Source organism: Nyctereutes procyonoides, unplaced genomic scaffold (genome assembly GCF_905146905.1).
Source record: "Nyctereutes procyonoides isolate TBG_1078 unplaced genomic scaffold, NYPRO_anot_genome, whole genome shotgun sequence".
Lineage (NCBI taxonomy): Eukaryota > Metazoa > Chordata > Mammalia > Carnivora > Canidae > Nyctereutes > Nyctereutes procyonoides.
In genome coordinates this window covers 9,400,320-9,421,520 of record NW_026575160.1, presented here as the reverse complement: position 1 = coordinate 9,421,520, position 21,201 = coordinate 9,400,320, and the positions used below count along the sequence as shown (strand labels likewise).

Below are 21,201 nucleotides of genomic sequence, written 5' to 3'. Positions count from 1 at the left end.
AGATTAGCAAGAATGACCCCAACTTTACACTGGCACCTATGTGCAGCAACATCAGAGAATGTCTTCATGGGCAGCCCGGGTGGCTCAGCGGTTTGGCACCACCTTCAGTCCAGGGCATGATCTTGGAGACCTGGGATCAAGTCCCACGTCGGGCTCCCTCCATGGAGTCTGCTTCTCCCTCTGTCTCTGCCTCTCTGCCTCTCTCTCTCTCTCTCTCTCTCTCTCTCTGTGTGTGTGTGTCTCTCATGAGTAAATAAATAAAATCTTTAAAAAACAAACAAAAAAGAGAATGTCTTCATGCCAGAAACTTCTGCGGTAGAATTACTTAGGCAAGAATGGATTTGTTTAGGCCAACAAACATCTCACATGTGATTTACTTCATGCAGATTCAATACTTGTCTCTAGGAGTCTTACTTCCTTTGCACTAAAACTTTGTCCTCAAGCACTCTCAAAAATGTACTGAAACCTTTCAGAATCACTGAGTTAAATTTCTAGCAAGGCCAACTAATCCCTTGTTCTATTTTATTGCACTAATGATACTGCTACATTTTACAGTTAGGAGAAGGTTGGCCTAAACATCATCTTGATTGAATAAATTGGTCACAATTACGTTGTAAATATTGAGAAAACAAAAAAAAATCTAAATAGAAGTATACAGATACCTAAATGCAAAAAATTAGACACCATTCTCTAGTTGCTTTTCTGAAATGAATGTAAACTTCTGGCCTTGAGTGATCCATCTAGATGGGTTTTTTTTTTGGGGGGGGTGGTTGTTTTTTGTTTTGTTTTTTTTTACAACACATCATGAAAAACAAGGCTCAGGTACTTATAGTAGGACAAGCACATCTTAGCTGAAAACCTTCAATAACTAAAAAGACAGGTTATTTTTCCAGGCTCAGTCTTTCCATCAGATTTACTGTACATTTACATCACACACAGAACCACCTCAGAAAAGCCATAAAATTACTCAGAAGCAAATGAAAGCCAAAGTTACAAAGCAGAGTTTTCCTCTCATTTTAATGTATGTTTTGAGGTTTGTACCTCACTGGATTCTTGAAGGAGCCAAGGTCCTTTCTACAAGTCCTCAAGGACACATTCCAAAATTATCTCTAACCCTGAGTAAATCAGCTGCTAGCTCTGACTCTGTGATCAAAGAAACAGCTTTAGTCTTTAAGGCCACTGAGAACCCCAAGAGGAAGGATTACAGGAGAAAATTCTCTCCCTCAGTGGCCATGGGGGGCCTCTTTCACCTGCCCCATGACATACCTTCATAGTCAGTGTGTCTAAACCCAAGCAGGAACAGTGTTACCAATACTTCAATTAGCACTACAGTCATAGATCCTAACTTAAAACCTTTGTATAACTGGAGGATTATAGCTCCGAAGGGATCAATGAAACAATCAATACTTCCCACACTGGTAGTAAGTCATGATGGGAGGTCTCCTGAGTTTTTTCTTAGCTACTTGTGAAAATGGAACTCTTTAGTGTGTCTCTTGGAATTTACCTCTTCTCATCCCTCCTTCCTTTTTGACTTATTTTAAAGCATGATTTCATTATTTTAATCTTTGCCCAAGTATCACTCGGTGGAAAGGCCAGCGTTACTTATTGAATGACATCCCCCAAAATTCACATATTAAAGTCCTAACCCCCAGTACCTCAGAATATAAGTTTATCTGGAAATAGGGTCACTGAGGAAGTAACTAGGTAAGGCAAGATAGTATTCTGGAGTAAGGTGTTTCCCTTATCGAGTACAACTAGTGCCCTTATGAAAAGGAGAAATTTGGACACACGCACACACAGAGGGAGAATGCCATGTGAGGACTGAAGTTAAGCCACCACCAGCCAAGGAGCAACCAGAAGCTTGGAGGGAATTCTGGAACAGATCCTTCCTAGCACCTACAGAGGGAGCATGGTCTCTGTTACCTCGACTTCAGACTTCTTGCCTCCACTGTGAGACAATAAATACCTGTTTTTCTAAACCAGCCATATGTGTTTTCTGGTACAGCAATGCTAGCAAACGAATACAGTCAGTGACAAATCAAGGGACGAGGGCAGTAGCATTGGACATGCAGACCCACCCAACTGTCCACACCGCCACAGCAACGGCCAGCTGCTTAGACTATTCCACAAATGGGGTCACTCTCAGGCTAAAACCTGTTGAAAAGCTTCTCATTGTACTTAGAATAAAATAGAAACTCCTTCCTCTTGTTACAAGGAAATACCCATTTTGGCATCTCCATGCTTCAAATACTTGCCCTCCATTCTGTAGTCATGATGATCTCTCTTCTGTTTCTGAACATTCAGCCTTGGGGCCACATGAAATTTGACCTTGCCTAGAGTATTCTTCCTTCAGATCTTTCCATGCTCTTGCTTACCATTTGTTCTCACCTTAAATGTCACACTTCCTCACAAAGATATCCAGACCCTTTATGGGAATACACATATTTATTTCTCAGAATTGATCTATTTCTCAGCAAGACATCACTTTCTGACACCTTGCTTATTTTTTTATGCCCTTATAAATGTCCATCAGCATCACTAAAATGTAAGCTCAGCTAGAGTAAAGACTAGACTATCTTGTCTGCTGCTGTATTCCCAATGCCTAAAACAATGTCTGACAGCAAGGGATCTAAGGATGGTTGCTTGTTTCGTGCACTGCACAAGGCACCCAGTCTAGAGAGTGAGACAGAGCCTTGTCGGCCATGCTCTACTTCTGGACAGTGACATCTCTTAAATTACCTGCCAAGAAAACGTGCCCCCTTCCTTCTCTAATTTGTCCCAGAATAGTGAATAGGCTGGCATTATTCCTGTTTAGCACTCAGTAGGCACGATTTCAATTAACATGCTTCACCAATGACCAGCAGTTTCAGTTCATCTTGTTTCTGCCAGTTTTTTGGCTTTGTATGTATCACATGCTTTCCTCTTTCTGATTCTTACCTGTCAGGGCTATAGTGAAATAAAATGAAATAATGGGTGTGATGACACTTTAGAAAGTAGGCTACTGGCCTAAGACGTTACTAAGATTAGGACCTCGCTTAGACAGTCGTACCATTACGCTGCATGGCAAACAAGAGATGGGAACTGCCAGCTCAGAGTACTTAGAATGATCTACAGAAGAACAATGATTGTGGAGACCTAGCCATTTTCACTTTGTGAACAAGCATCATGACTCATCAACTCACACATGCTGCATGGCGTCTTCAAATAAAACCAGGTGCATGGCAGCATTCAGTTCATTGTAGTTGTCTAAGGCTTCCATGAGAACTTTCTTCAGCACCTCCCAGTCCTTCACCGGCAGGTAACATGGGTCTTGGCCACCGTGAGCAAAGTGGCAATAGATGAGGGGCTGTTGAAGCAGCACGTGACTATCTACACCCTGCAGGAGGAGGAAGAGAGAAATATGGTCACAACAGCCATCCGGAATGATTCATCTGGAAGCGCAGTGGCCCATCGAAGGAAGAACTTGCAGGTCAGTGTGGGAGTCGGTGGGCAGAATGTCCCCAAGCCCAGACCAAGTATATTCTTGAATCACAGCTGTTCCAGCAAGGTAAGCGTTTGCACAATTCATTCACATCCTTAGCAGACTCTGCCCCAATAGCAGTTGGCACCAGAGCAGTGACCTCTGACATCCAACACACTCACTTCAAAACATTTACAAGCGGTTTCCAGCATTTTTTTCTGAAACAAATCACAATCCTTTGGGTCTACCAGTTTGTCTCCATAAACACGAGAAGATTCATGAAGCCACAGGCGGATTAAATCATTTGGGCATTTTAAACATTCAGGAGAAGCAAATAAAATCCCCTACAAGGCAAAAACGGGAACAATTAAAAATTCAGAAAGTGAGGACATACCCCAACAGCATTTTCCTTTAACATTTTAACTGTATACTAAATTTAGCAATGTATTAGGTTAAAAGAATTACCATAATTGGATTATTAGAATAGTAGTTTTAATGTCTGATAAGTAACATCTTAAAAGTTGACTATTATTATACCCAGTTTTGGAATGCAGGTAAGAATGTAGGGATTTCACAAGCCAGCCCAGGGAGTAAATAGCTCATCCGATGACTTGTGCCTATTAAGTCTCCCAACAGATGACATTTCCCAAAGTACCAGTAGCTAATGTGAATATTCCAGAATCTTGAATTGTTTTTATTCCAAAATCCTTTGCTAGCAGTTAATCTAACCCCTTCCATGTAGCAGGTGGAGAATATAAGACTGAAAGTAAATTGCTTGAAATCACACTTTGTGGGTAGATCCGCAACTGGCCTCAAAACATTTTGGCTCCCACCCTTTTTTCACACAGCCCTTCGGTATCTTGGATTCATCCACACCCACTCCTTTGGGAGAGAGTCAGCTGGCTCTGGATTTAAAAGAGAACACAGCAGAGCTGGAGGCAAGTAGTTACAGCCTCAACAACTGTTTGGTGGCACGAGGTGTAACTGACAGTTTAGATACAAGCGATGAGCAAGCCTCTCATCCCACGTCACCTATGGCTTTCCTTCCCTTCTTTCCCTAAGATTAAAAATCAGCTTTGAAGCACCCAGGTGGCTCAGTTGGTTAAGCATCTGACTCTTGATTTTGGCTCAGGTCATGATCTCAGGGTCATGAGATTGAACTAGGATCAGCATCCATGCTCAGCATGGAGTCTACTTGAGATTCTCTCTCTCCCTCTGCCTCTCCCCCTGCTTGCTCTCTAATAAATAAAAAAATAAAAAATAAATAAAGTCTTTAAGAAGAATCAGCTTTTATTTTTTTAAAAATATTTTATTTATTTTTTTCATGAGAGACACAGAGAGAGAGATAAAGAGAGAGAGAGAGAGGCAGAGACACAGGCAGAGGGAGAAGCAGGCTCCCTGCAGGGAGCCCTACGCGGGACTCGATCCTGGGTCTCCAGGATCATACCCTGGGCTGAAGGCAGGCGCCAAACCGCTGCGCCACCAGGGCTGCCCCAAGAATGAGCTTTTAAACAACACTGTATTGAGCACAGTCTTTCCAGCAGGTGCTAGAAATACAGCGATGACAGCGAGGGGTCTGTGTTCTCAAGAATCTGGTGTCTGATGTGGCGTTATAGTTTTAAGGGATTTGCAGAGTCATTTAGGAAAGAGGATTATAAAAATATAAAAAAAAACAAAAAAATTCACCAAATATAAAGAAGTCTGAAATTTTTCACTACCTCTCTCACAAAAGAACTTTAGGCCATAAATAACTCTCTTCAACTGCTTTTACTGTAGAAGATGGATCACATCAGTTGATTTTAGCTCCAGGTTTCAATTTCCTCTTTGGAATTTCCTTTCTAAACCAAATACATAAACAGCGTCCTTTTGCCAGGTAAGCAAAATAAGTGTCAAGGTCAAATCAAAATAATCTGGTGCCATAAGAAATTGAAGTTTCTCTTGACTTATTTAAAAATCATTATTGCATTAACACGAAAAAATAACAAATGATCTCCCTTACTTGGCACAAAAGGAGGCACTTAAATGTTTATATGGAATACATGGACAGGGAGTCAGATTTCCACCCTTGCTTCTGTAGCTAAGTCTCTGCACAACCCAAGTGAAAACACTAGTCCCATTGATAAAATGGGAATAAAGCTGCCATACATCCTTCACAGAGAAGTTTGTGGTATATAATCAAAGAATACATACAAAAGTACACAGTATCATCTTGAACTAAGTTCCATAATTAAATACCATTAATGTTACCATAACCATTCCTCTACCCAAGATGCACAATCCAGAGCCATCAAGGTACCTGGAAGATGTTTGACAGGTCTCTCAGATTAAAGAGGTAGTGGAATTTCACAGCTGTGGGTAAAAAGTTATGTGTCATCATCTGATGGAAAGTGATTGTTGCCTGTATCAGAGAGGGGCCACTCTTGAGAACTGACGGACCAAATGCTTGCTGCTGAAAATGGAAGTTAAGAATTTGGCTATAGATGGTTTGCAGTGCATCCAAGGATGGAAAGTTGAATGCAAACACAGTGAAATGTCTCTGAAAAACAAAACAAATGTAAGAGTTACATATAAAAAGGATTATAATGGTACCTATTAGATTGAAAAAAAAAAAAAGGCCCTTTTTAAAATCCCTTCCTATATTCCATGCCCACTGTCATATATCTGTGGTACCTTCCTCTCTGGTTCTGGGCCTGGCTATGTGACTTGATTACGCCAACAGAGCGAGGCAGAAATGATTCTGTGCCAGTCACTGTCAGAAGCTTGTGTTTTTCCACTTGCTCTCTGAAGGCTCTATCTTTACCATGAATTGTACAAACCTACTAATGGATGAGATACATGAAGCAGAGCCACACTGTCCCTATCACTTTAATCAAGTCATCATAAATTCACTGATAGTCAACTCCCAGGCATATGAATGAGCTCATCTAAGATCATGAGAGTCACCCAACCGAGCCCCCAGTGATTCCAGATAAGGGAGTAAGCAACACTTACTCTTCTATAGTGTTGTGCTATGCATGTTATAGTTGGTGGAGATTATTGTTATTAAAAGTTTTGCACACATAAAACACACACGTAAATATTTATATGAGTTTTATTCATCATTCCAAAATGTGGAAACAACCAGAGCATCCTTCATAGATGAATGGATAAACAAACTGGTATACCAATACAATGAATACTACATAGTAGTAAAAAAAAAAAAAAAAAAAAAAAAAAAAAAAGGAGATATCAATATCAAGCCATGAAAAGGCATGGAGAAACCTTAAATGTATATTTAAGCTAAGTGAAAGAAGTCAATCTGAAAAGGCTACATACTATGGGATTTCAACTGTGTGACATTCTGAAAAGGCGAAACTATAGAGACAATAATAGGATCACTTTATTGACAGGGATTCGGGGTGAGGTGAGGAAGGATGGATGATTAGGTGGAGTATAGAGGATTTTTAGCACAGTGAAACTATGCTGTATGGTATTTTCATGGTGGACACCTGGCATTATTCACATGCCAAAATCCCCAGAACGCACAACACAAAGAATGAACTCTGTGAACTTTGGACTTTGGTTAATCATAATGGATTCATATCGGTTCATCAATTGTAATAAACGTAGGACACAGACGCATGATGTTTGTAATAGGGTAAAATAAAGTAGGAGGAGTGTGAGAGGGTATATGGGAACTCTACGCAGTTCTTTCAACTAAAACTGCTAGAATGATCCGTAAACCTGTACTGGCTCTTAAAAAAAAATCCATTAAAAAAAAAAAAGGCTTAACTCAATGTCCAGGAGGAGTCCTAGTTTGTACTCAAAAGCATCAAGAATCATACTCTACAATGTCTGAGGTTTTAATTAGGGCCTATTTGGGAGACGACAGTAATCCACATCCTACCTGTAGTCTAGGATTGATCGTGAAACTGCCCACCATCAGATTCATGCAGGCGACGTATTGACAGTTGCGGATTTCTTTAAGCATTGCCTTCTGTCTGTCGTACCTGAAAGAAAACAGAACCTTAACTTCAAAACCTGAAGATGACAACACAACAGAATCCCCCAGTTTCCAAAGGACTTCATCACCAATTGTCTCCTTTGATCTTCATAATGGTTCTGTGCTGCTGGGTGTTTTTGGGTCTCATCTCAGAGACACAAAAATTAAAGCTTAGACAACGGAAGGCTCCATAGCTCCTCGGATGCCAGACTCAAAATAAGGAGCTGAATCAACACCTACTGCTACTGCTTCCTGATTCCCACATGCCTCTATTTCCGGTTGGAAATATCCAAAACTAAGCTGGGGGCTTTCCCTCTAGTTAACGGCAGAGATGGGCACACTGCAATCCCCAGACACTACCAGTTACATCCCACAGAATAAGGTGGAGAGTCTAAGCAATTTAATGTGAGTTAGTGTCTGAGATTTTAATGCTTCAACTAGACAGTAATGCTTCTAAAGACACTTTTCAATCCAATTCTGCCAAAGATACAGAGGGAACCGCCCTCATTTATGATGGCGGAAAGGGCGTGTAAAATGAACCCCAAAAGTCATCACAGAACATGCTCCTCAGAAGAGGAAGAAGTTGGGGTAATTTCATCCTTCAGTGTTCACCCTTCATAACAAGAATTCGATTTCAGGAGAGAAGAGAACACAGAGAATCACTTACCAGTGTCCATAATCAATGTGCTGACGAATCAGAGTGTGGGGCTGCACTGTGCCATATAAGTCCACTTCGGGCATATTCATGTCGTCGATGAAATAAACTAACTTTTTATTTCCTTCTGGACTATAGATACGACCAGCTTTTTTCTCTAGAGGTTTCTCAAGTATTCCTGAAACAAATGCAGCATTTTTGCCCACTGATCGGATAAAATCAGTTCCATCCTTAACCTTTCTTTCCCTCATTTTTTCCTCATCTTCTGTCCATTTCATGCACTCCTAAGTCTTCAAGTGTCAAATCTCTGCTGGTTAATATCGAGGATGACCCTCTGTTCACCTCCTCTGTGTCATGCTTTCCTGCCAACCTCCCTTCTACCGGTAGAGCTCACCTCACCTCCTTTCCCACAACGTCAGTACCTGAAGCAGGCTATCACGCAGCCAGCAATCTGAGGCAATGCCATTGCTAGCTTGTACACGTTTGTCCCTGAACCCAGTCTAACATGAGGCCCACTGCCAGTCCAGACACGGCCTACTCCCTTAGCCCTCTATCACACTTGCAAGAGCATCTAAGGACAACTCAAGAGAGTCCCCCATACCTCTCTTCCTGGGTCATCCAGGGGCACAAGTGTAAGGGAATACTGTATGTAGACTCTGTCCTGTGCACACATTAACTTACATTTCTTCCTGTACCTAAATGACTTTGTTTGGACTTGAGAGAAAATCACAAGGGTAGAAAATCCTAAAAAGAGTGTGTAAGATGTAGTATCTAATAGTTGCTGACTCTCCAAATCAACGATGAATAACTTGAGGACAAGGAACTACATCATGTTCATGACTATATCCTGTTGACAACCACAACAAGCTATTTGTTAAATGAATGAAAGAACAAAGATGTATATTATGAATAGATTAACAAAGCCCTCTTCCAAGAAGTGGACTTGGCATGTCCAAACGTGTGCTTCCTATCAGCCATGGGTGCCTGGAAGTTTGGCCAACACCAAGCAAGCCAATCCCACAGACAGGAGCACAGAAGGCGAAAAGGAAGGAGGTGGGTTAACACTCTGTTAGTCAGCTAGGTGCCAAGCTGTAGTATCATCTTTCTCTCCTCATCCCAAATCTGCCTGACCACAACTTGTAAACAGTACCTCGTGCCTCTTCCCTTTCACTATTCCTTCTACAATTTTAGTCCAGAGCAACATTACATTCAGCTGGTACAATACCCAGGGAGACTGGTCTCCTCCAAAGGACAACCTGCATCTTTTTAGTTCCTACCTCCCCATAAATGGCTCACCATTTCCTAATACCTGAAATACATTCTCTTCAGCTTGCATCTTAGCTCTTTCTACAGTTACAGTGACCAACCATTCCACGTTGCCTGGGACTATTCTGGTTTGTTTGTGTTCCTGTTTTCTGAGAGAGATAAAGAGAGAGCACATGTATGAGCTGGGATGGGAAGGGGGTGGGAAGGGCATGGGAAAGGCAAAGGGGAGAGGGCAGAGAGAATTAGAAACAGGCTCCACTTCTAGCACAGAGCCCAACTAGTGGCTTGATATCATGACCGTAAGATCATGACCTGAGCCAAATTCAAGAGTCAGATGCATAAGCCACTGAGCCACGCAGGCGCACCGAATTATCCTGATTTTAACACTAAAATCTCCTCACTCTATGGCAAACCAGACGGTTGGGCATTCTATCCACAATATGACTCCAGCCCACCACTACAGTCTTTTCCCTGTCTTCTACTCCATCCATGTGCTTCAGTCAACTGAGAGTTTCAATTAATTGAATGTGTTCTATATAATCTTCTCTTTCCTACGTTTGCTTATACTGATTTTTTCTATCTCAGATCCCATCTTTGCCTGCATACCATCCCACCTTGAAGATTGGAAACCCAAACATTCTTTAAAGTACACTGGTCTTTCTATTTGTTGTACTAATAGGCAATGTCTAAATCTTACACAGCACCTAGACCCCTTCAGGAACTAGTAAGATGAACTCAGACAATCACAGAAACCAAAATCAGGGCAACCCAACAAGTTTAATCAACTACTAGAAAATAGAGATTTTTCACTGTCACCATCCCCAACATAACCCTGACACTCTCCTGGATAGTGACAGAGCTACCAGTATCAGCTCTTTCTACACTACCTCCTTACTTCCCATACCTACTTAGCTTGCCCTTCCTAACTCAAATCTGTATGCCCCAAATTTTGTTTACATGGATACATCAACTCAAAGGGTAAAGTTATTCTTACAATTTTTCTAAGATTTAATTAAAAGCTTGTGGCCTGTCATTTCATCAATACAGTTTTAATGAAGTTCTCCTAAATCAATCCCTTCCTTGAAAAGGTAACCAGGGCACTCTTGCCTGTGTACACCCTTATGTCACTAGGGTTCCATAAAATTGATTAAAGGTGACCAAACTGTGTAGAGGCAAAGCAATGAACACTGCTGAGGTAAAGTCTTGCTGTTCTACAGGGTAATAACCCAAATAAAGCTATTAGTGATATAAAAAGCCAAAATCACAATATTGAAACCAAGTATATTTTGCCCAGATTGGTGATAAGTAAAAATTCATCTGAGGCCTAAGAAAAAGGTCTAAAGCCTAGAGAAAGTAGTCTTCCCCTTGGCCAACATGCCTCAGCCTTGACAGTTTCTGATCCCTCATTTCTAAAATACAAGCAGTAGGAACACTTACTTTGCAGAGCTGCAGACGTTGTATAGTAGTTGAAAGGTACACGGGTCACTATGTAATCCTCAGAGAGACTTGCCAGCGTGTCACCTACGAAGGCTGTCTTTCCCACCCCAGCATTTCCTACTAGCATGAGGGGTTGTCCTTTCTCAAGCAGCAGCTCTACGAAATATCTGAGACGAGTTGTCTCTGTTGTGTGAACCACAACTCTCTGGGAACACAATGAGAGAAAAGTCAGAAAGAGAGGCATTCCAAAATTTCGTATCTGAACCAACACAGTAACTTGAGAATGAGACCCAAAGAATTCTTAACTCAAGTTAACACTGGGGAGGAGAGACCTTACCTGATCTTCAGTTTTGCACTGTCAGAGTCCAGACACCATAGCTTGAGGAGAGCAGCTGCCGAGTGCCATCAAAGTCCAGCAGCATAAGCAACTGATTTATCTCTTCCAAGTTAAGTGTGAGCCAGAGCCCCCTATCACAGAGCACCTACACTCTGTCCAACCTCGTGTTAGGCATACAAGGGAATACAATAAGCGTTTAAGAGACCAACCACCACTCTTCAGGAGGTGACAAAACATTTGAAAAGTCAAGCCACGCATAAACAAAGTTGGCAGCAATGCCTTGGCTGGGTAAGATTAAGTGGCAAAATGGTGAGGGGAGAGTTTACACTAAAGGAGCTCAGCACAGCGAGTGACCCACTGGTGGGAAACAGTGATTTTATGTGAAATATTCCTAAGTCCAAAGTACACGTCTAACATATTATACACTGTTTTATAAAAAAAAAAACTTTACAACAATGCTTCTGTTTTGAAAATTAGCTATTTATATATAGCTTATTATTTCACAGCAAATCTAAGGTGGCTTAGGGGAGTACAATAAAATGAATGGAAATAAACGCCAGATTCAGAGAACATAGACTAATATATAATATCACGGAAAGAGGTAGCTGGTGTAGACATGCAAGAAATAGAATCCTGCACTGTGATTAAAAGAGAGTTGACATTTCTTGCACTTTTGGTGGCCAAATTCAAAAGGGGGTAAAAGGAATTTAGAGTGTTCTTTAAAACAAACTAACAAAGCAAGAAACCACAAAAATGAAACAAAACAAAACACACCTAAATGTTACAATATATTCCTTCTCTGTTTGGTTACCATATATTGAACACAACTGGGTCTTTTATAGGTCATTCAGGATCATTTTTATGATTATGAATATTTACACTAGAATTTTATTTTAATTCGGCAATACTCTCAGGGTCACTGAGAGCACAGGCTGTTCTATGCTACATCAAACAGTCCCAGAGGATTGTTTTTCATCAGAGTTACATTTTATAATATTTTCCCCCTCTTTTGCTGTTCATTGTCATCATGTGCTTTTTAATTTGGCCTTTAGCTCTTTTCTCTATACATCAATACCAATAATCCACAGTTACTGAGAGCTGAGTATGTGACAGGTACTATGTTAAGCACTTCATATGCTAGGTCGTATGATACAACCAATCAATAGGAGAGTTTTGTCATGATTTTCAGTTAAGAGACAATGAAACTAAAGCTTAGAGAACACTGATAACTTGGCCAAGGTCATAGCAAAGTAGTAAGTAGTAAATAGTGATGCTTGGATTAAAACCCAAGCCTGTCCAGAGCCTGAACCCTGTCTCACCTACCACACAGAAGATGTCAGGACATGGCTTGGACACACATTATATAATCTCTTGGTGTGCCCATCTTCCATATGTAAAAAGGTTATTAAAGGTTATGCCTTATAAAGTTAAAACCCTGAAGGGAAGCACACACACAGAGGCCATGTCAGGACACAGCAAGAAGGTGACCGTCTGCAAGCCAAGCAGTGGGGTCTCAGGAGAGACCAAACCAAAGCAAACCAAACCTCCCAACACCTCAATCATGGATTTTTTGCCTCCAGGACGAAATTCATTTCTGATGTTTAAGCCACCCACTGTGTGGTATTGTGTTAGCACACTACTAACACAAGAAGAGGCGGCCCCTAATGCAATGACTGGTGTCTTTATATAAAGAGGAATTTACATACAGAGACACACATGGGGAAAATGCCACGTGAGGACTGGAGCCATGCTGCCACCAACCAAGGAACACCAAGATCACCACTGAACTGCAGACAGATGCCTGGAAAGGACTGTCTGACAGCCTCAGAAGGAACCACTCCCGCTGATGCTTTGTCTTTCAATGTGGAGCTTCCAGAGGCAGGAGACAATAAATGTCTGTTGTTGAAGCCACCTACCTTGCGGTGCTTAGCTCCAGCAGCTCCAGGCAATGAATACATCGGGGATTTCACACTAGCTGCCAAGTTAATACCATAGAAACCCCCTATATTCTACTCACACAGCACAGTAGGAAATGGTAAGCTCCAAAGTGAATCAGAATGACATGATTTTAAGATGTCTAAGGAAAAGGAAAAGAGATTGGAGCAAACGAAGATTGAAGAACAACTCAACAGCAGAGAAATGTAAAGCAACAATCTAGGAAGATAAATAATTTAAAAAAAAGATTCATTTAGATTTGTCAGCTGCCATGAGAATTTGAAACCTATGAGTTGGGGAGTTTAAAAACATCCATTTTATGCCTTGATGGTTAAAGGAAAGACGTTCTATGTGGAAAGTGCTGTCTAATTAATTCACAATAAGGACAGATGTAAGAATCACTGGAACTAACAGAAATAGGACTTCTCACAAAATTTCTAGGAAGATAAAAAGAAAGCAGTTATCATAGACTTAAGTCGAAATAAAAAAAATGCATCAACGTAAGTGCTGTCTCACTAGTTGTTCTTGTAACTAAGATTCTTCTCTCCCAGGAAATATGGGATCATATCAACAATAATTTTTCCATCAGGCAGGCAAAGAAAGTCTGCTCCAAAATGAAACAAAAAGAAAAAAAAATGAAACAAAAAGGCTCAAATTAGCACAGTGTGGCTTGAAAATCACCATGTTCCACCCACCTACCTGCAGAGGTACCTCTGGATCCATAGCAAATTTGGGGACTTTATCAGCCCAAGGCAAGAATTTCTTAGTTTTATGGTCCAAATAATAATCAAAGATTGTCCCCTGGGACGGAAATTTCACTGCTTTCATCTCCTTATGCCACCACCGACTGAATTCAGCTTGAGAGCCAGAAAGCTGAGGAGAACAAGAGAAATCCTTATTGTAGACTGAGAGGTAATTTTGAACACATATTAAGCCCCTTCACGTCCTGTTCAACACAGTATTTGCAATGTACACAGTTATAATTACAAATGGGATTGAGTAACTGACCCAAGAAAAATAAATAACTAGAAGTAACTTATAATGAGTGATAATATCAGAGTGGCAGAAAGCTCTAATTGCCATATATCCATCAGGTACAAATTTTCTGGAATAATTATTAACTTAAAAAGCAAAGTAAGGTTAGGTGAACCTTAGATTACCCCTGGGTTATTCAATTTAACAATGAGCTCTCATGCAAATTACCATGTTACATACAGTAAGACAGTATTTCTCAAAGACTGGTGTCGATTTTGACCTATATTCACATCAATTGATAATAAAGATAAGAACAAAGGAATACTTTTAAAAAAAACTGGTAACATTATTTGATTTAAACGCTGTCCTCTCTCTGAGTTTATAGCCTTCTTGGACCTTCTGGTGTCAAAGAGCTTTTCCTTTATAAACCTAGGTATGGGGATCCCTGGGTGGCGCAGCGGTTTAGCGCCTGCGTTTGGCCCAGGGCGCGATCCTGGAGACCCGGGATCGAATCCCACGTCGGGCTCCCGGTGCATGGAGCCTGCTTCTCCCTCTGCCTGTGTCTCTGCCTCTCTCTCTCTCTCTCTCTCTCTCTGTGTGTGTGACTATCATAAATAAATAAAAAATTTTTTAAAAAAATAAAATCTAGGTATTCGTTTTGGTCATTTTTTATAAATGTCCTTATTTAGAAAAGTAAACATTTGGTAACCCTATTTCATTTCTTCAAGTCCTTAGTTGAAATGTTTACCTTTGAAATTCTCAATTTGGAAACCCCTACCATGAGGGATGAGGAAAGGCTAAAGGGTAGTCTGGCTAAAAACTCCAGAGAGACAAGCTGCTGCCCTACAGAAAGGCCTGACAGTGGTAGGGACCAGGTAGATTCTCCTTGCTAGAAGGAGATGATATGTATGATTTTGTATGATGATAGGTTCAAGCCCTTTGTTACTAGATCAGGGTTTGGAAAACAAAGAAGGGGGTATGGCATTGCCTATCAGCAGCTTATAAAACCCTTCTGTATCTCTATCAAGACCTGGCCCTACATCCACAGAATAACCCGCAGCGATTTCTATATCGGCAAGATAATCTATCAGAGTGAGTTTGGGTGAACTCGAAAAACAGTGTGTGAGTGGCCACTGCATTCAGTAGTCTCATACTTGCTAAGTCCTTAACCCCCATTTTTCTCCAGTGACATTCTTAAAACTACTTTCTCTTTGGTATCCTGTGTCCTTGGACAACAGCCCACTTCCTGCACTGGGCTGAATGCACACATGAGTAAAGACAGGATGGCTGCAGAACACGAGTGTGTGCTGAGGGCAGAGAAGGGTGAGGGAGTCTTAGCAGGCAGAGCTTGCCTCCAGCCTCCAAATACACTGAGCGCACACTCCTACTTACCACCACTCGTGGGTTAGGGATTCTAGGCTCATGTGAGTTATTATCAAGTTGGTGGCATGGTTTATTTAATCACCCTACAAAAGTTGGTCTTAAATTAGTGTGGAAAATAAAACACCTACCACCATTCTCTGTAGGCAAAATACATAGGATTTCTACTTCACATCAAAATTTGCTAACCGCTGCATCAACAAGATCATTTTAGTGACAAATCTTTGATTCATTAGTTTGCTCAACTACAATGCAATTGTTCTATAGTGGGGAAGAAAACCAACAGAATTCCTGCCCTCATTGAATTCATCGGGAGATAGGAGCAGAGACATGAGGATGCATGGTGGAAGCAGGAGCTAAGCCAATAAATACAGAAATGAACAGGTGTTGTGAAAGTAGAGTTTGCTCTAAGTGAGAGTAACAGAGGTGAATCTATTAGAGTCATGAGAGCCATGGTGGTTTCAGGAGTAGAATTCAGTGATTCACCACTTATATAGGGCACCCAGTGCTCATCACAAGTGCCCTCCTTTAATACCCAGTACCCATTTGACCCATTCCCCCCCACTTCCCTCCATCAACTCTCAGTTTGTTCTAAGAGTCTTATGGAGGTACCTGGGTACCTCGGTAGGTTAAGCCTCTTCTTTGCATCCTACCCAACAGGGGATGAATCTATTTTAATTGTATGTTTAGGTGAACCACCTTTGACAACAGGCACAGATTAGGGAAGAGACCATTTCAAGAAGCAGCAAGAGGTCATCACAGGCAAACATCCTGTGGTATGAAAGACCTTGTGTTCTAGAAGCTGGCACTGCAGCTGGTGTAGGGGGGTGGCAGGTAGTGGGAGGGAGTAGCAGAAGAAACAGGGCAAGACAGGCAGGACCAGATCCAGAGGCCTTGTAAATAGTATTAAATTTTTCACTTTATCCTAAAAGCAAAACAAATCCATTAAAGTGTTTTAAACTCTCAAGTGTATCATATAATTCAACTTACATTTTTTAAAAAACATTCTGGCTGCTGAGAAAGTAATGGATTATGGGGGAGGTACAGAAGCAGACCAGTGAGGTTGTTACCTTAGAAGCCAAGAGAGAGCAGTTTATGGGAGCTCAGGGAAAGTTGGTCCAAGACCTATTTTGGAAGCTGCCTACAATGGCCTGGCTTAAGAACACAGGTCCTGAGTCAGTGTACTCCAGTCTGAACATGGCTTTGATGTTACCTGGGCATCCTCAAGCAGGCTATGTAAGTTCTGGCTCCTTTTTTTTGTAAAAGGGGAGAAGGATAGTTGTACTTATACAGAGAAGTTTTATTTATTTATTTATGTTTGAAAATTCAGTAAAATAGCCTACTAAGAGGCCTAAGCACATTCTCTGACACCCAGCAGGCACTCAGATTTATTCAAGTAATAAACGTCTCTTAAGAATATTTCTTCTGTTTTTTTTTTTTTTCATTTGTGTTTCCAACTTTATAGTCTCTGTTTTGAATGCTTCACAGTTAGAGCCCTTTTTGAAAATGTGAAGGTGATGGTGATGAGGAGGAGGAGAAGGATGAAGATTAGGATGCCTGGGTGGCTCAGCAGTTAAGAGTCTGCCTTTGGCCCAGGGCATGATCCTGGAGTCCCTGGGATTGAGTCCCACATCGGGCTCCTTGTATGGAGCCTGCTTCTCCCTCTACCTATGTCTCTGCCTCTCTCTCTCTCTCTCTCTCTCTCTCTCTCTCTCATGAATAAATAAAATCTTAAAAAAAGAGAGAGAGAGAAGGATGAGGATGAAGATTCTTATTTAGGGAGAGAGTGTCTGGAGGAGCTAGGTGACCACTATGGTGGTCCGGTGCCTGGCCTGATGGACGGTCTGGAAGGCAGCTGTGCTTGAAAACTGGAAAGATGAGAAGGCAATCAACTGAGAAGGAGGTGGTCAGGAATGGAGGGATCTCAGCTGTCCACATCCTATGCACACAATTTTACCTGGTTTACATCCTCACAAAGGAAAAACCTCGTGGAGAACACAAGAAAAATAAAACAAAAACAAAAACAAAACATGGGGGGGGGGTCAGAAAAGGAGAGGTGAGAGTCTGCCCTTGGCCTCCATGGAGAAGTCCATGCATGCTGTAAATTGTGCCAGAGAAAAGCCACATCAAGTCACCCCCCAACACCAACTCTCGACAAAGCAACACACTTGGAGATTATAGAAGGAAATGTGGCTTCTGAGAAGGATCAAAATCAGATCTAGCAGGCCAAGTGAATCCCATGCCTATTTAGAGAGATGATTGATGGTAACCTAGTGACAAGAAGCAGACTGGCCCACAGGTTTTAGCAACTATGTATTTGAGGACCTATGACAAGTAAACCAATGGAAATATGGGCCCTCTGGGGCTATGATGCCTTCTAATTTAAATTCCGTATTTACATCCAAAAACACTTGGCCAAATCGGGAAGATGCATGCCATTTATTTTTAAGGCAAAGAATCAGGGGTACTCGTAGGATCAGTTAGGACTCTGGGAGATCCTGAGGTCCTTTAGAAGGTGTGGTCTTTAGAGATACACAGGTGTGAATCCTGGTGCCGTCATTTCCCATCAGTGTAACCTCGATCAAGTTCCTTTGCCCCGCTGAGCTTTATTTACACTATGAAGATACTCTGAACAGTTATTGGAAACATTATACGACAAAAATCTACATACAGAGGAGCATGGTGGAGGTCAGATGTGCCATCTTCTAATGTTGAAAAAGTCCCACTTTGCACTTCAGGAAGTCTAAGGTGTGAGTACACATGTGAGTGTGCACATGTATGCACGTACTTGAGCAAGCTCATCTCAAGTGTTTGCCTAAAAGCAATCAGCAGCCATGGATGAGCAATACTAGGAAGGCTGTGCAGGCATGGTAGCCTCATGTTAGGCTGAAGCCAAGACCCTGTTGTCTGGTCCACAAACAATTACTCCGGGAATCATGTAAGAGACTAGTGACAAGGGCACCAATTTCAAGATTCTCACATGCTGTATATTGAATATACTCATTTTCATATTGATATTCATATGTTGAAGCTCTAACCCCCAATGTGATGGTATTTGGAGATGGGGCCTTGAGAAGTAACTAGGTTTAGATGAAGTCATAAGGTTTGGGCCTCCGTGATGTCTTTATAATGAAGACATCAGAAAGATTTTTACTGTTCTTTCTCTGCCTTGTGAGGACCCAGCAAAAAAGCACCTGTGTGAAAGCCAGCATGAGGGTCCTTGGTAGAACTCGACCATGCTGGTACCCTGACTGTGAACTCTGGCCTCCAGAACTGAAAGCAAACTTCTTTCTGCCAGTTAAGCCACCCAATGTATGGTATTTTGTTACAGCGGCTTGAGCTAAGACACCGTGACAGCCCAGGACAATCTAAAGATGATACATTCCTGAGTTAAGGCTGGAGGGATGGGCTGGTGGGGACAGACTGACAGCTGTTGTGTGAATGAAAGGATCTGATGACCACTCGTGTCTCCTGGGTTTTTAACTTGAGCAACTGGAAGAAATATGAGTATCTCTGAGGATAGGAGAGGGTCAAGAGGAAGAGCACATTCGGGGCTGGAGCACATGAAGAGCTCAGTCTCTGGCACAGTGAACAGTGGCTGATGTCTGGAAGAGCATGCAGCTGGCACCGCTCCAGAGGCAGGTGCAAACAGCAAACCCTGAGCTCAGAAGGGAGATCTGGGGCACAGTTATGGGTTTGGCAGTGTCAGCCAAAGTGAGAGCTCCTAGCCTGAATGAGCTTGCCTAAACACATTGGCTTACAAGAGAACAGGGCAAACAGCAGAGATTTATGATTATATTAAGTAAAACAAAACACGGGGATCACATATAAAGACCTACCCCCCCCAAGTAAAACTGGTTCTATAAATTATTTCTGTCAACTATTTCTAAACATACCTGATCTTGCAGCAGAGTGCCTCCGAATGCCCAGATACAAGCAAAGACAAAGTAGACTTCATAAACCTCTTTTGGGCTGTCAGAGGGCACGTTGTCAGGAGTCAACAAACATTCCAGAAGGGCACAAATGGTCTAAAGAAAAAGAAATAGCCATTCATTTTGTGCAACAATTCCTTAATAGAAGCATAAGGTCATAGGACATACGTAACAAATCTATTTGGTCCTTTAGAGATTATAGAATTTCCCCCAATCTGTTATTTGCTACACTGAGACAAAAATCACTGTCGTGGATTTCCAAGTTGATAATGGAAAACCTTTGCCACTTTTAATGAAATCGATCTTCTAAGTAATCAACTATTTTTTAAAAATGACTACCTTACCCAATTCATCATCACTAAAATGAACACGAAAGCATAAAGGCAAAAAGAAAAGATAATGGGGGATTTTTTTTTTATAAACAAGGAGTCACAGTAAACATAGTATTCTATAGCTCACTTTTTCACCTAGAAATGAACTAAAGATACCTTGCCTTATGAGTAAGTGCTGCCCTACACTATCAGTGGGAATGAGGGCTTAAGATTCTACTTAACAGAAAGGTATTTATTCATTTCCCTCTTGTTGGACATTTAGATAAGCCACTTTCCCTTAGTGTTCTGGCAGTGGGTTTTTCCCACCTGTTGTATAAACTTAGAAAGTTAGACTGGCAGCCTTTGCCTGTGACTTTTTTTTTTTTTTGAACACCAAACTAAATTTAACCGTGAAAGAGATGCTATTCAGGAACCTGTCCTTCACTCCCTCCACGTGAGACAAAAATGTGTTATCGGTCATAAATTTAGCCCGAGCTCAGGACAATCAGGTGAATAAAGAGGGGAAGGTGGCTGCTTGCAAAGGCCTGTCCCAATGTAACAATAACCGGTACTGATCATGTTTTTGAGCTACTTCTCGGAAGTACACAAACAGTTGTCACTTAGTAGTATTATTTCAGAGGCTCAGAACCCTCCAGAGGCTCTGGTACCCTTCCTCTGGTTTCTCAAGGCAGCACTAGATTTGATCACTATCATACAAGCAGCAATGCAAGCTGCAACAAAACAAGTCAGGATTGGTGTGTCTTTCTTTCCTAGCCATGAAAGCTGGGGAAAACCCATGGTAACACGGAAAATAGGTCCTGGAAATAATTTTCAAAGGTTTTCAATTTGAAAGTTGAGCACTTATAATATTTTGCAATCTTCTTTCTTGACTTCTATTATGTCATATAGTTCCATGTTTGCCAGTTTAAAACAATCCTCTAAGAGAAATAAAAATCATCCATTTGTTATCAAGAAAATTAATTTAAGACTCTGAGGCTTTGCTATTTCTAAGTAGAAACTGTGGTGGTCTAGGGGACTGTTAAAACCAAAACTTCAAAAGAGACTGGAAGGTTACCATGTGATGTTATCTACTGATCTGGAGACTCTACCAACTTGTAACTTCTCTGCTTTCTCCCAAACACAGTACTTGGAAAACACAGAGTTTTGTGTCAGCGATTAGTAACATGAGACTCTGGTGCGTATTATGAAGGAGTTAGTATATGTAACCAAATTTAAAGCAAATACATTTCATATATTGAAAAACAGAGCCCATTAATTTCTTAAAGTAGTCATTTGAAGGTATTCCCTTTTGTACTCCTGTTTGTCTCAAATTTTGTCCTTACAAGTAATCACAGAAAAGAGACTACTCTATAAAACAACAGCTGAAAAGGAGCTGAGGATAAAATATGCCATTTCTGAATACTACAAAAGGAGGAAGCAAGAGGGAAAGTCATATTAATTCCTACTGACCTATTTTCACACTACTCTTGAATGAAAAAATTCACACTACAGAGAATCACACAAATACATA

The 21,201-nt window shown here is 41.2% G+C and overlaps 1 protein-coding gene across 1 annotated transcript in view; it reads right to left on the bottom strand.

Annotated features, from left to right (window-relative positions):
* Positions 1-21,201, bottom strand: part of DNAH11 (dynein axonemal heavy chain 11) — a 299,232-nt gene that overhangs the window by 140,898 nt on the left and 137,133 nt on the right. Inside the window, exons 42-49 of the mRNA XM_055314731.1 lie at positions 19,324-19,455; positions 13,768-13,945; positions 10,801-11,001; positions 8,110-8,275; positions 7,347-7,449; positions 5,757-5,996; positions 3,621-3,804; positions 3,183-3,369 (exon numbers count right to left, since the gene is read on the bottom strand). Of these exons, the coding sequence (XP_055170706.1) occupies positions 3,183-3,369; positions 3,621-3,804; positions 5,757-5,996; positions 7,347-7,449; positions 8,110-8,275; positions 10,801-11,001; positions 13,768-13,945; positions 19,324-19,455 (1,391 nt within the window). The remainder of the gene's footprint in view (positions 1-3,182; positions 3,370-3,620; positions 3,805-5,756; positions 5,997-7,346; positions 7,450-8,109; positions 8,276-10,800; positions 11,002-13,767; positions 13,946-19,323; positions 19,456-21,201) is intronic.